We start from the raw sequence: 16,677 nt of genomic DNA on the forward strand, positions 1-16,677 counted from the left end.
CAGAATTTATTTTAAGAATAGGGAGCTGCTGTCTACTTCAGAATCAATTTGTCTAGGTAAGATTGCTCTTAAGAGGAATTGTACTTGGCACTTTGCTGACAATGGTATAAATCACAAGGGTTACAGGATATACTTTAAATAGAAGAAGTTTAGATCTGCACGGCATCTTTATTTAAAGTCTATATTAGAAGATTTTGCAAGATGTCAATATTACAGTTAGATCAATAAAGGGGGTGTTCCAAATTCATTTAACTCAAAGGATTGAATCATTGGAAATAAACAACCGGTGATTTCTGATTTACTTCTGAGTGCACTTCAGTAGAAAACAAATCCAAATTCTGAAATAAACTTGTATAATCTTTGATATTAGCCGTACCTGTGGTACCCTGCCCAGACCCGCTCCCCCTCCCACAGCAACGATGGGGAGGCCGGTCTGGGCCGAGACGAACTCCAGCATGGGGGCCAGGGGGCCAGAGGCAAGTGGGAGGGGTCTCTCATCTTCATACACAAGTCCCTGAAGTGGTCTGGATGCCAGCAGGTCACATAGCTGAGACAGCAATGTCCTTGGGCTGCTGTCATTTACCTGCGGTCAATTCATTTTTGATTACATTTGTGTTCACACCACAATGACATTCATGACTAAACACTGAACACACACAAATGCATAGTATTTTACATACTATGTAAAAAAAAAACTCTGTTAAAGCATTAAACTTTCCAATGTCATTTTTTGAGCCCCCGTACAAACTGACCTGAAGCCAGATTACGTTTGCGGATCCCCACTGGGTGACGACGCTCTCGCCGAAGCTGCTGTGCACACGTCCGAAGCCCGCGAAAGGCACCCTGCCCGGAGCCGCCGCAGCCCCCCCTTCCCCTTGTTGAACCGTTGAGCCCGCGTGGATCACTGCAATGTTGAAGTGCATTGATGCCACCGGGTCCCGTTCACGCTCTCGAGGGCGGAGCAAGAGATGAGGGGAGGAGCTGGTCTGACCCACCCATTCTACCAGGGCCAATAGCAGAGATAGCGTGGGTACTGTGACCATGGCAACAAACAAGGAGGCCAAACGAGAGGGCACAAATAGAGAAAGCCTAAGTGCAAAGAAAAAAGAAAACTGATTAAAATAAAAATGTTACATAAGGCATACATCAAACATAACTTGAGTGAAAGACAGCAAGTGAGCAATTACAATGAGACAGAGTGAGAGAGAGAGAGCAATTAGGAAGAAAAGTGAGAGAAAGAAAAAGAAGTAGAACAAGAGAGTTAGAAAAGAAAGGAACAGAACTGACAAAAGAAAAGAGAAAATGAAATGCTTTATTCAGGCCACAGGCTAAAATAGAGCAGCACAGAAACAGAACCACACAGAGATGGTAATTGATAGAGAGAAACTCTTATGTTTGTGTGCTTAAATCAGTCGGCGGCATGAGTGGGTGGATGTTATTACTGTTAGTTGAATAATAACAAAAATTTAAATAACTTATTGGGGTCTAAATGTATAAGACCACTTATGAAAATGCTTTTATTTTGCTTTATTTACGAGTTTAATAACATTTTTATGACAAGTGAAAAATGTTGGGTAAAAAATTAAATTTTAAATAGACATTTTGAAAATGTCTTGGGGCCCGATTTTAACAAACTAAGCTTAAGTGCACTTGGGGCATGTCTGAATCCACTTTTCTAGTTTAACGTTGGAAAAAATGGTCTGCGTGTCTGGCGCATGGTCTTATAGGGTTGCACTTATTTTTGTACCTATAAAAATGGTCAGCGTGTCAGGTCTTTTAATGAGTAATGGGTGTGTTTCAGGAGAAACATGCAATAACACCAATCAGAGCCTAATCTCCCATTCCCTTTAAGAATGCCTCCATGGCATTCGCTATTAACATGGCGGAATTTGCAAAAGCAAAGACGGAAGGCTTCTTCTCGTGCATTAAAGCGCGCGAGCAGACCATCTACAGGTAAAGCCACATTTTTTTACTTTATGTCCACAATATTAATATTGTAATCCTTTCATTTTAATATTTTGCATGTTTTTGTGCTACTGCGCATCCCTCTGTGTGAAATAAGCGTGTACACACGTTGTTCACACGCCTTTAAGCGCATATTACTGAAATGCTTTATAAATCAATAAAAATGTATATATATTGCGCCGCTGACTTTACACAAGGTTTCAGTTGGTCAATGGTGCAGTCTATTTCAGTTGCCTCAAAATACAAATGTATTAGCTATTAAAACAACGTGGCGTTGGACGTGAAAATCAAAACGGCGGGCTTAAACTAGCAAAAAACACTTGTGCTGCGCCGCATCTTGCCAGATGTATGATAGGGCCATTAGTATCTGTCCCCCTTTGGCTTCAGTGAAGTCAAGACTTCACAAATTTGGGCAAAACTATTTTGTGTGTCTAAATGTCACAGATGTAACTTTTATTTTTTTACAAATGACCTAGAAATTATTTGAGTCCTGTTAATATAACTAAGAAAAATTTGTCTTTCATAATTTTACATCATAATTTTTATGCTATCTGTATCTGCCGATAATTACATTTATGCCGATATATTATAGCCGATAAATCGTTTATAATTTCTGCTACATGCTGCTCACATTTAAATACAGGACAGTATTATCTTTCTGTCATAATCATTCACTTAGTGATATTAGCAAAACATTGTTGATGTAGGTACAGTATGTAGATACAGTATTTATTATATTATAGGAACAAAAGTATATTGTTTAAAGCAGACTGTATGAATGCTTTCTGTCTTGAGACCGTTTAGACATGTGGCTATAAAGAACATTTTTCTGGGTTGCTCTAGTAGAACATGTATAAGAAAGGTTTGAAGGCTCAAGAATCGTTAACTAGTGTAAAGTAGTCTTGGTATGATTTTCAGGGGAAAAAATAATACTAATAGTTACCTTGTTTTCTGCAGTGAATGTTTTCAAATAAAAGCAGTTGTCCACTTCAGATTTCAGATTCAATTTATGTTCCTATTTAGATACTGCTTAGATATCGGCCATATATCGGTTATAAGCTTCCAATTTTAAAAAAATGATCAGTTATCGGCAAAATGTACATATTGGTACATCCCTATTTATTTTAACATGTATCATTTTTTTAATGTAACTGTAACAAATCTCAATAAAAGGGAAGGAAGGAGTCGGGAACCGGAAGACATTTAAACAAACATTTAATAAAGTAATAATAGCCGGCGGCCCCTCACGGACGACCGCCGGCGCAATAACATTAACATAAACATAAATACAAATACAAACACAAGTTCGGGCCCGGTCCTCTCTCTTCGACGGTCCGGTCGCTCGTTCCTTTTATGCTCCCATCTCCTACGTGATTCGAGCCCGGTGTGCGCACAGCTGGCGCCAATTCACAATTACTCACCGGACTCGAACCACGGTCTCGCCCCGCCTACTCTACTACATACCCCCATCACCCCTCACAGGCCGGGGGGTACCCCCGCGACTGTGCAAGCTCCCTCCCCCTCCCTCGGGGGGGGTGGGGTGGGGGGTATGCAGCGACGAGACGAGACAATGGAGACGGGAGCCCTCGGAGCGACCGGAAAGAGAGAGGGGAGAGAGGAAAAAAAAAAAAAATCCGGTTCCCCGACATGCTGCCGCTCGGTCCTCAACCAGCCGGAGTACTCTCCTTCGCGGTGCCTTGCGGTGGCCCTGGGGCTTCGGTGGACGGCTCGACCGTCCGCCCCCTGGCGGCCGGCGGTGGCTCCTCCTTTATCCGGGAGTCGGGGCGGGTTCCCCGTCCCCTGTTCCTCCCCCTTGGGCGGACGGACGCAGGCTCCGGCCTCTGGCAGGCGGTGGCTCACCCGGCACTTCCGCCCCCTGCTCCTCCCCCTCGGGGGACGGACACAGGCTCCGGCCTCTGGCGGACGGCGGCAACCCCCCAGCTCCCACTTGGACGAAAGCCACCCCACCTCGACCCAGGGGCGCGGCAGCAAAGGTCGCCGTTCCACCGAAGTTTTGACGGTGGCCGCACTGTGCACTTCCGTTTCCCCAGAGCCACCGCTTCGGGCAGCCACTGGCGGACGCCCTTCGTCCGCGCTGCCCGAACTCTCCGGCACCGCGAGGCCACTCGGCGGCGAGGACTCTCCGACAGCATGTCTCTCCTTCCTCCCGGGTTTCGGCACCAATGTAACACATCTCAATAAAATGGAAGGAAGGAGTCGGGAACCGGAAAACATTAAACAACTTTTAATATAAATAATAACAGCCGGCGGCCCCTCACGGACGACCGCCGGCGAACAAAACATAAACATAAATACCAATATAAATACAAACGTAAAACAAGTTCGGGCCCGGTCCTCTCTCTTCGACGGTCCGGTCGCTCGTTCCTTTTATGCTCCCATCTCCTACGTGATTCGAGCCCGGTGTGCGCACAGCTGGCGCCAATTCACAATTACTCACCGGACTCGAACCACGGTCTCGCCCCGCCTACTCTACTACAGTAACAATTTTAAACAGACGGAAAACATCCAAGATGAACAATATGATCGCAGCATTTCAGAAAACCATTTTATTCAAGCATTCCTCATTCCCACATTCACATAAACCAACACAGACAGAGGTGCACACAGTACAAAGTGATTTACTGTGATAGAGGTTAGAGCAGTTGATATGTAAGAAAGGCCCGCCACGCTGTCTTACTTTTTCTATCTCAACCCCACACACACACACACACACACTACAAGCAAATCATTTTCAATTTACTTTTGTGCCAGCCTCCCCCTGCCTTCTCTGTGTTTCACGATATCAGGTGCTAATGCAATTGCTTGGAATGGCCAGGCTCTCTGACATAATATTCCCTCTCTCTCCCGATCCTGCCGCTGCTCTTTGGGTTTGTTCTCTTTCTGCTGCATTCTGTTTGTCCGTATGCACTATTTATTTATCTCTAGGTCTGTTGACCCTGACGAATCCTTCAGATAAATAAGAGGAAGAATTAAGCAGCCTAAGACAACAGCGTAATGAATAGAATATGGAAGAGACGGAGAGAGACAGAGACGTAGGAATTCTATTTGTCCAAAGAAGGTAAATATAGTCCTGATGACAAAGATGAGGAGAGAGGGGAGACGGGGGAGGAGGAAAACAGAGGGAGCGGAGAGAGGGATGAGATATGGAGGAATAGAGGGAAAGAGAGAAATATTGATTACCAGGATGTGTGTACGTGTTTGGCTTGTGCAAACATGCTGGCAATTCTCCAGTTTTGACAGACAAGGGACAGTGTGTGAGTGTGTGTGTGTGGCGAAGGTGGGTTGGGGGAAGGGGGGAGCATCCAAAAATATTCAATGGCAACATATTACTGTTTTTGAGTCACTTTAAATAAACCTGTGGTAATCACAGTCTGGCTGTCATTTAGAAACGCACTGTGCTAATGTTGTGCAAGAGCAGTAATTTACTGCAGCTTCCGCAGGTTTCATTGTACAGTAGGAAATGAGGAAAGTGCACAGAGTACGGAAATCAAAGACAGCCAAAAATTTCATATACATCCTCTACAAAAGAAGGCACATGTGTTAGCTTTTCTTTTCCTCATACAGCCACCTCAGGCTTTTCTACTATAGTTTAAAATACATTAGTTAATTACGTCCCTCTTTATAAATGTAAGCCTGACTTGCCTTAATTAATATGCTTTTAACTGTTTATTTCAAGGACATGTTAAGTTCATCTCTTCATTATCTATATTTCCATTGAAAACATCACAAGCTCATGGCATCAATGAAAAATGAGCAAAAACAGTATAATTATATAAATATTACATAACAAAGCTAAAATATACATACATTCAGGGTTTCCCCTAGGTTGACAGCTTTGGGGGACAATACTTTTTAAAGAGAACATATCTTTTTGTGTTACAAGTTGCCCATGCATGTATAAGACAAACTAAAATTGCAAAAATGAATGTGTCAGAACAAAAGATGCATTCTTTCTGAAAGCGAATGCTCACCCAGACCTGTCTGTAATGCCTCGTGTAGCCACACCCCCACAAATCTACGTCAGTTCTTGCCATGATTTGGCTAAGAGCGTCCAAATGTATATGCAAGTGAGGTGGGCGTACCTGTCAGTACAATTTTTTTGGAACCTGATGTTACAAATATGGTAATTAGCGTTACATATCCGTCAAACACTTGCAGTATTCGACCAATCACTACGCACTGGATAATTGGCCAAACATAGCACACCTTGCTTTTCAGAGCGATGTGCTTTGTAAAAAATCCACGTGTTTCAGAAAGAAATTGTGGAAAATACAGTGTTTTTGAACCTTATGAAACTAATGAAGCATTACATCTAAAACAAATGATAATATTAATTTTAGTAGTGTCATATGACTAAGAATATGTATATGAAAATGTTTTATCAGGCCATTTATTTAAAATTCTGATACCCACATTATGTATGAAACAGAAAGGCCTGGCAACGGAGAAAATGTGTTGTAGTTTCTAGTGCTAAAGCGAAGTCCTAGTGTCCTATTTTAATATAAACAAATTATTGACAACCAAATGTATCAACTGAAATGAATTTATCATGAGCTGAAATACGTACAAAGGTACTAACAAGTACCCTTTCCATGCCATTCATACTGATTCTAAATAATCTCTGATTAAAACATGATTCATTATGAAATGCTATTAACATACTGATTATTAATGCTATTAACATTATTAATATCATTAATGCTAAATTTAGATATGAGACCTTATGGTTTATAATCTGTCATAAACCTATATAGCAAACAGTAAACTGACTGACAGCTATAAATACTTTCTAAGTGCTGCATTTTCGTTTAGTTAAGCGCTCAGTAAAATTGTTATTTTATTTACCTGCTCTTGAACCTCGTTTTGCGCTAGATAAAGATATTAGAAGATATAGGCTAGCGGCAAAATTTAATCAACATAAATGTCCCTGAGTGCGTGTAATGTGTACATCTCAGTTATGTAGAAGCGCTGCTCAATTTAAACTACAGAAATAGTCTGATGTTTTGAATGGTTCATTATGTCTCGCGGTGCAGATGGAATGAAGCCAAACTGGGTAAAAACCTATCATCCGGTTGTGACTGGACTGGACTGTTGCTGCTTTTCAGGGGCAGGGCGTGCGTCTTTTCTGTACTTGGACTTGGAGCAGGAGAGTGAATGTTGCCATTTTCACCACAATGGAGGCGTTTAAAAACGCAAATACACTGCCCGTCCAAAAAAAATCTTAGAATGAGGTCAGATGACTACCTGAATATACTGAATGACCAGGTTATTGCATTAATGAGATTTTTCTTCCCTGATGGCACGGGCATATTCCAAGATGACAATGCTGTGATTCATCGGGCTCAAATTGTGAAAGAGTGGTTCAGGGAGCATGAGACATCATTTTCACACATGGATTGGCCACCACAGAGTCCACACCTTAACCCCATTGAGAATCTTTGGGATGTGCTGGAGAAGACTTTTCGCAGCAGTCCGACTCTCCCATCATCAATACAACATCTTGCTGAAAAATGTATGCAACTCTGGACGGGAAAATTGACATTCTGGACATTGCAGAAGCTTATCGAAACGATACCACAGCGAATGCATGCCGTAATCAATGTCGGTCCAACTAAATATTAGAGTGCGTGACTTTTTAGGGACGGGCGGTGTATTTTTATCTGCTTGCTTTCCAGGTGGTTGGCACTCTCTGTCCGCTTACCTGTGTATGTGCACGGACGTGTGTGTGTGCGCGCATCAGGGCAGGACTCGATACGGAGAGCAGAGGAGAATTGTAAACGTGCAACCATGTAGAGACAGAAATTACATGCCGCCGTGTAAATAACATAAATACCATAATGCTATTTAGTTTGTTTTATAAAATAACAAGGTAAAGACATGTTCTGTAGGAAAGGTAAACTTAAATGGAAAGGTAATCTTAAATATAGATATGGCGCTATATAGAAAATTAAATTAACTTGACCTTCAAGGAGGGTGGGGGCTGCCGTTGGAGGGGCATGGTAAGCCCCCTAAGGTAATGTTAGGGGAAACACTGTATATACAGTATAAGATAGATATAAAGATACAATAACTAGTGCCGGGTTCTTCAATGGTGGTCTACGAATTATTGCTGGATCTCAATATAAGTTGTGAAGAAATGTAAGTTATATTGTATTTCAGTCCAGTGTCTGTTCAGTTTCAACAGAAACAAACATCAGGAACAACAGCAATGTCAAAGAATGAAAGTCAAAATCAGACTTATTCCATCATATATATTTTTTTTAACTGAACCTAAAAATCAGTATTGTGTTGATTAAGTATTAATATGCACTTTTTTCGTTATGAGTGATAATAATCGTTTATGAATATTCAAGATCTGCAAACATTGCATTTTTTTGTTATTTTGACCAGCTTGTCTCTGCAAATTTTCTGTAAAAAGAAATATTTTAATTTGGAATTTTGTTGTCACAAACAACTGGTGCACCAGGTGGCGAGCCGCCATCTCACATTAACATTGTATAAAAAACTTTGAATGCAGTGGTTTACACAGGAATGGCAGGAAATGTGCATTGATACACCTTCATTCTACATGTTATGTAGTTTACTTTGATAGGTGAACTGTCGTGGTATTTTTAAGAGAGGGAACGCTCTAGGCAATTTTTAGGGATAAAAATTAGGCAACGCTCTAGGGATATGTTATTTGCCACTCTAAACTGCTATTTTTTTGCCAAAAACAACAGAATTTTGCCAAGATATTTTCAGAGAAAACAGATATGATGTTATCGAATCATAATTTAAAGAAAATCTAATTTTGACAAAAAAAGTACATTAAATCGTTCCTGAAAACATTGCTGCGTGACATCCAAGGGGTTTTGACAGACCGCACCCCATTTTGAAGTAGTCTCTTATTTTTTGCCGCAGATGAGAAACATTGGTAACATAACAATGAACCACCATGAACCATGAACTTGCATTGCATGGACACAAAACCGCTTAGACATTTCTCAAAAAAAATATTGTATTCTGCAGAATAAAGGCATACAGGTTTTGACATGTGGGTAAACAAATTATGATACTTTTCCTTTAAATATTGAACTCAATACAATAAGTAACCAGTGCTAGTCATAGGCTGGTTTCAAGGTTTACCGCAGTTTCAAAACCACAAAAATGTACGCCATTCTGTTCTTGCAGTATGAGCCTTTTTTACATCTCGGAACATGACGAAAAGTGCAGAAATCCATCAGGCTGTGTGCAGCATGAGAGTAACTCGTCCCCCCACCCCTTAAGCATTTATTTTAATTAAAAATTAAATTACTTATTTTTTTCATTACTTAAATTTAACTGACATATAATTAAACTTCAATGTAACTGACATATGATTATTATTGTTCCAAATATTCAATGTTCCTTAAAATAAAATATATTGTATTTTTTTACAAAGAATATTAAAAATTACATATCTCAATACTCTGATACCTTAAAACCGTAGTATTTTTACTTATGGTAATCATACAGTCAAAATCTCATACCTGCCCATACCCAACCACACTGGTTGACGACACATGTAGTAAAATCAATACATTTCTTCACCACATAAAGACCGAATTGCTAATAATTTTTATGCTGCTTAGTTCCTGACACTCAAGCACTGCACCAAATAGACTCCCATTAGTATACTGCCAATAGCTCTGCCATTTCTCAAAACAAACACACACAAAATAAATGCACAGTACAGAACACAGGATGTAATGTATTCACATACAGTACGCACACAAGCTGGATCTGAGGCCATATGCATTGACAGCATGCGATCATTAGAGTTGAGCCCATGGCTGCATTCCCTGCACACCGCATTGGCTGTGAGAACGCTCCGCATTTACTGCCCCACAGTAAACACTGCTCGTAAAATGCTACGCAAACACAATGACCAATGTTACAGAAAGCACTCTAGCTGACAAACGGCCATGTCGTCCATCAACTGTCCACATGCAAGCAAACCCTCTTTACAACAACAAAGCACAGGCATCACTGTCTAAAAAACATTACTACACTATTTATACATCGTAAGTCTGTTAAACTCATTCAACAGAGACGCTGCTGCAATGCCACAAAGGAGTGAGTTTAATCTGGTCCAGCTCTAAGATCTCTACTTCAAAAGTGCTATTCAGAGAAGTCTCACCCACAGACAAAAGCTTTCTAATCTTCACCTGATTTTCACCATCGCTTGGGACTGAGAGAAAACGGGCTGTATCCCTAATCTCTTTCTTAGGTGTTAAACGATGGCAGACTTCTTGGGCTCATCAAATATTAGAAAATTAATAAAATGGTGCCATTCTTCAGGTGTTGTGTTTCAAAAGTAATAAAAAAACCAATAAAAAGAAGCACAATACATTTTACTGAGTATAGCAAATCTCTCCACCAGTTGGTAAATAGTTTCTAAATATTTCCTCAGCAGCTTTTAAATTGATTATCAATTTAAAAAATGTTAGAAAATGTTGTTGCCTGTCAGTAAACGACACAGAGAGACATTATGGAGCAGGTCTGAACCCCACAAGGAGCAATCCATAAATGATTGCGCCTTTGAGCCATACATTTAACACCTGGTTGCTTCACGGGGACAGTCCCTGTAATAAGTGTCCTCCTTGGATAAACATGTTCTATGAAGTAGCATAAGGACTACCAACATATTATTTTCAAATTCAGCACTTTCACACCCTGACACAGGTCTAGGAGAAAAAGCGGCAATGTAAGAGCACTTCTTGGGCCGCTTCACATTTCACCAAAAACATAACACAGAGCCCCTTTGGCTTGATTCCACCTTTTTTCACTTCTTTCCTTCTTAGAAAATATGATCCAGATGTTTGAGAGAAACAGAGACATTGAGTGCAAGTAAACAAATGTATGATGGGGTTGAAAGACACCGAGTTCTGCTGCTAGTCTACATAGTGACTAAATCACATGATTTTAGTTGCATGTTCTATACGCTGGTTTGTGACAGCAGGATGACATTTTCTCTCCCCACAAAATGCATTACAATGTGCTGGCATGACATTAATTCTGTAGAACAACATGCAACAAAAAATAATCAAAGTGAACATTGCTCCATGAGTCCACAAAGCATGGTTAAACAAACCAAGCTGTGCTGTAAACATCAGAGATGGTCAGACGTCACAGTTCATTTAAAGCATTCGCATACAATTGGAAATTTCCACAGACCGCTCTGAAACTAATCAAGAGTCGCCCACTTGCTGACAGACATTATAAATGAGAGGTATAGGACTCTTGTTATGCACCATTTATGACAATGTGAGCAACACAAATCTGAAAATCTATGCATATTTTTCTCACCCTCATCATATCAGCTGTGCGTCCTTTCTCTCCACTCACACATTCTCCATCAATGCAGTGCTGGACTTGACAGCGAGAGCCAAGAATCCAGACACTATGGAAACAAGTCAACTAGTAAAATTTTATGATACAAGTTGTGTATATATCATTTTTTGAATTAATGTTATTAAACACAATATATTTCATTTGGGTTTTTTGGTAAATAACACAATTTAAAACAAATAAAACACAAACAGTTAAAAAATGAACAGGCGGGTAACAGATCTCTTAGTGCCCTCAAAATGAGAAATCTTCTGTATTTACATTTATGCATTTCCTCCAATATGGCTTAAAACTGCAACAACATTCACTGTCAGAAATAGCAGGTCCTCGATGGCAGCCTCTTTCTCATTATCTTGTTATTTATTTTCCTGATGAAGGCAGGAAGCAGAGATGTTTCAAACAGCACCCACATCTGAACACATAAACAACAACAACGGCACAAAAAAAAGAAAAACTCTCAGCGTGAATCATTTTTCTCAATTGGATAACCTGAGAGCTGAAATGAGAAATCTGCGAGCTGCCCTTTACACACAGCCCTCTATGCAGCATTTTTGCTCACTTGCTCTCTCTCACACACTCACATTTTCGCACTCTCCATCTGCTTTCAGTTTGAGGCCCCGAACTGCTTTAGAGGTTGAAGAACACTATGTTCTTCAGTACCATGGTGGCTCGCTGATCTATCCCGATCGTGCCTCTCCCTCACACATGCATATTTCCTTTTTTTACACTGAGTCGATTTAATCCAGCAGCCTCCTCTGGTCTCATTCACAAAACAAAGAAACACCTATAATTTGTTTCCATTCATAAAACAGCACCGTAATAACTTGCATTCACTAAAAACAACCCCCATGGCCTCAATTAACATAACAGGCTTAACCTAAGACATTAATTTGCCCAATTTAGCCATGCTGAGAAAACAAGTTTCCCTTCCACATCGAAAGAACAATTTCACAAGCCATTTTAATAAAACAGATCTCCCGCAATTTATTCACAGCGTTCACAAAAGAACGGTGGTCCTAAATCACCCCGCTTTAAAGAACAAACTATTTACTTTAACTTTTTCACATAATACAACTCACTTGATTTTTATAAAGCAGTTCCAATGTTTCAAACAACACTGCCTTGCATCCATCTATTGTCTGTATCCAGCGCTTCCCCCCGTCTTAAATATTTGGCAGCTTTTCAGAAGCCTTGCATTGATGAATGGGCTCCTGGAAACTGTTACTAGCCAGCAGCTGGCTCCGAGGACCCTCGAGTAGAGTTCAGCACCATGAACCTCCGTGGCAGTCTCTACATGATGCCCTGCCTGGGGTTGGCTCAACCAGTGCATCCCTTTAAGCTTCCCGGCCCCACTGAGATCTTGCATTCTGCCTTTCTGTCAAGTACAATGGAGTGTTTTAAGGATTAGAGCTGTTTTAAGGACACACTGGGGGAAATGCCTTGAGTCAACTCGGATCATAAAAAATCTAAAATCTGAGCTAGAGTGCATCAGCCCTAAGACCTGCTTTCCCCCTCGATAATGCCACCGATCCTCAAAAGATCTGAGCGTCTAGGGAAGACACAAAGAAGCACCTCAAGGCCGGATATGGATTTTATAACCTGTGTCGACATTTCCTCTCTCTTGTACAGGTGGGTTAAACCCCAGATGGTAATTTATTTCAGCTTTTAAAGATTGCCAGCATCCAACAACGCAGCAAATGATGCGTGTGAGCCAAGCCTCGGCTGTTTCATCGAGACTCTACGGATACGGACGGCTCAAACGGACACTTAACTAAAATTTAATTATAAATGACCAGAAGTGGCCTCCTCCTGCCTCTATCCACAGATAATTGACTGCCCACCATGAGCATTAGCTATTCATTGGTTGCCAAGATTAATAGCACAGTTTCATTGAATAAAACCTGAAAAACCTTATCAAGTTAGTTGAAGGTTTAATGGAAAGCCCGTTGCCCTGTGTTGTGCCACTTTACCATTTGAATATGATTGAGATTTAAAGTGGAAATTGCCCTGGAAAGAGACACCCGACTTCTCGAGTTGAGAGCTGGGGAAATAAGCAAGCCACGAGATGCAATCCATCAGGGAGATTGGCGTGTTCTATGAGAGCTACAGAGCAAAAAGACCATTACCCAACAAAACCGCACACATTCAGATTCAGTAATAATCCCAACAGTAGTAAAATCTAAGTTTCTTTCTTTCCCGAACGAAAGATCGGCACGTTCCGCTGGTTTTCTTGAGAGGAAAGCCGAGTCGTCAAACAAGCAAATTGTTTTACATTTTTGGTAAATTGAGAATGAACCTTTCGGAAAACCTAATGAAGCATCTGACGAGCATCGAGAAATGAAAGGTGGTTACCATTCTACATGAGCCGGAGTGAATTCTGTGCTCCTATCTGTTCTGTGTGGTGGGGTTTGAATGGATTAGAAACCAGTGGAGTGGCACAGGTTGAGTGGGAGGTGCTGATGAGAGGAGATGGAGGAGAGGTAGAGCAGAAACCAGGCGCTCTTACACCAACCCTCCTTACACCTCTCAGACGCACGCCACTGCGAGAGATTCACTGACACGCTTCACAATGCTGCATTAAAACACTTAACACACACATACACGTAGTAACACAACGTCTGGGCTGATCAACAAACACATCGACACTCAATCATCCTGTGATTTTAAAACAGATTAAATCAGTTTGTGTTAATCTATATCTTGGTATGGAACTGCAGAAGTGACTCAAAACAAGGACGCAATGACAAATTACACAATCTCATTCAGTCACGCACACGTACATGCTTTCACACCACATCTGGCCTGTCCTCACACACACCGGGTGCCAGAAAAGAAGCCGGATACACACTGCGCACATCAACACAATCTTCACGGACACGGATACACTCTAACAGCTGTCAGCTTCCTCCTGTGCCCGCCTCAAAACGCCACACACAGACATACACTTGCACAGAGTCTTGCAAGTGGACACTTGGCTTTCCCACTAACGTGTAATTTCAGGCACAGATGCGCAGGCCGAACACACACACATGATGCCGCACACTCAGGCCGACACTATAAATTTTGTGATAGGAAGCACATGTTCACAAATGCCATGAGTGTAATGACAATTAGACTCATGTGCACCCCGGCACTCCGCCGCATGGACAGACAACACAAACACACTGCGGTCAGCCCCAGCACAATGTATGCGGCATCCTGCAAATCACTTTGGTACGAGAGTTTCTGCCATGACAATTCATGTAAATGTAATCGAAAACGGTTGCGTTATTGGCCTGATCTGCCCTCCGCTAAAGAAATGCTTTGACTCTATGTCTGACATGGTCATTTTTAAAGGTCAATGGGATTGTTGTTAACATGACAAAAAGCCTGTCGTGGACCTCAAATCTTTGACACAACTGCTGTGAAACAAGCGGTTTGGATTGTTCAACAGGAGACACAGGCTCCCACTGCACGGCTTTGTGTCATTTGGGCTGTCGTGGAAACGTCTGTTCCCCTGCATGTCACAGTGTGTCATGAATCCACGTTAATGAAAACGCAAAGAGGAGACATGAGGGGGAATAAAATAAATATTATGACTTCATCAAATAAAAAACGAAGAGAAAACACCTAAGGGCAACAGCATCTGAAGACACGTTTTCATAAATGAAATTCCACATTTATTCCTCATTGGATGGAATCGGCTATGCCACACCCATCACTTTCTAGGTTCTTGAAGATTGTGCGTTGAGCTGTCTGGGTGAGCATATTAAACATGTAAAGTACCATGTTATTAGTTTGTATATTAGACTTGAGGTAATCTCTCAAGGTAGCTTTTGTGCAATTGCCCCTAATTATCAAGTGCAGCGGGAAGTAATACATGATGAGCGAGAGATAGAGCGAGAGCGAGAGCGAGAGAGAGAGAGAGAGAGAGAGAGAGAGAGAGAGAGAGAGAGAGAGAGAAAGAGAGAGAGAAAGAGAGAGATAGAGCGAGAGCGAGAGAGAGAGAGAGAGAGAGAGAGAGAGAGAGAGAGAGAGAGAGAGAGCGCAATGGGGAAAGATTTAATTCCTGTACTTTTAATATAAGTTATTCAGAAAAACATGATGGAGGTAACCATGGAAGAAATGCTTGGTGTCAGAGAAGCACACACCTCACATTAAAGTGTCAATTAAAGAATGTTGACTAGCGTTCTCCTATTCCTCTAAAACAGAAGACAGTTGTTACCCAATGAGACAGTTTCTCTCATGCTCAGCAGTACTCAAGCTGTGAGTTAACCAGCAAATTATAGCTGTAATAACACAAGAACACTCTCCTCAATCACAGAGACGATGTCTATGTCCAAATAAAATGCAATCAGCATTCTTTAAGAGAGTGTGTGCCGATAGCAGAATAAGAGAATGTAGAACAGAACAGGTTTGATCCTAAAGCGACACTCCATATATGTATATTATTAAAACTACATGAGCGCAAATATAAAAAAATACAGTCATGCACATATACACACTTGGCAGCAACAAGACAGCCTATAAAGATGAAACATCAGATTACTGATGCACCAAAATGCACACCTGTGCATCACACGCTTGATTACACATACTCTCTCGCTATCTATCCTTCCCTCAAAAACACACACACACATACACGCGCGCGCACACACACACAACTGGGTGGAGAGTGAGGCAATGTGTACATAAAATGTTTTAAACTAACAACCTATGTTATAATTTGTAGTAATTACTACAAACTTAATTTCATATTGAGCAGGACATAATATGGTCAAAACATCAAAAGTTGATGTTTAACATTTTAAGACATTCGATGAGCAATTTGTGAACAAGTGACTTCCAGAATGACTGGACATCCTTTGGAAATGCATACTGGATCTCTTATTGTCCCTGCTGTGCATTGTGAAGGCTGAGTTACACTAAACAATTTAAGTCTCAATTTTGGCCCGATTTACAGTTTTGATGAGCCAATATAGAGCAACATGTATGGGCTTGTTGCTGCAAATCGGAGTTGACAGACTTCACAGAAAAAGTATGTACAATTATAATGATGAGTACATATTCATATTTAACATATTTGGCATTTCAACCAAATCTTGCTTAAAGGCTGAGTAGAAAATTTGAAAAATGCTATTGTTTGCCTGCTAGCAGTGCAATCATACGATCCCTCCCTCTCGCGAATCACCATCCAAAGCCACGACTCCTCCAAAACAAATGAGCGTTCTCACAGACCAGAAGCTGTTGGATCGGTTCGAGCAGGAATTCAAAATACATGCTCACTGCTTCACCTGAACCTATGGGCATCACACATCATGTCAAAGTACATGCCTGCAGCAG

General features: G+C 41.2%; 1 protein-coding gene across 2 annotated transcripts in view; it reads right to left on the reverse strand.

Annotated features, from left to right (window-relative positions):
* LOC130433452 (glutamate receptor ionotropic, NMDA 2D) overlaps positions 1–16,677 on the reverse strand; it is a 93,665-nt gene that overhangs the window by 39,804 nt on the left and 37,184 nt on the right. For both annotated transcript variants that reach the window (XM_056763330.1, XM_056763332.1), the window contains exons 2-3: positions 753–1,089; positions 377–583 (exon numbers count right to left, since the gene is read on the reverse strand). In XM_056763330.1, coding sequence (XP_056619308.1) covers positions 377–583; positions 753–1,089 — 544 coding nt within the window. The remainder of the gene's footprint in view (positions 1–376; positions 584–752; positions 1,090–16,677) is intronic.

The sequence above is a fragment of the Triplophysa dalaica genome, chromosome 12 (genome assembly GCF_015846415.1).
Source record: "Triplophysa dalaica isolate WHDGS20190420 chromosome 12, ASM1584641v1, whole genome shotgun sequence".
NCBI lineage: Eukaryota > Metazoa > Chordata > Actinopteri > Cypriniformes > Nemacheilidae > Triplophysa > Triplophysa dalaica.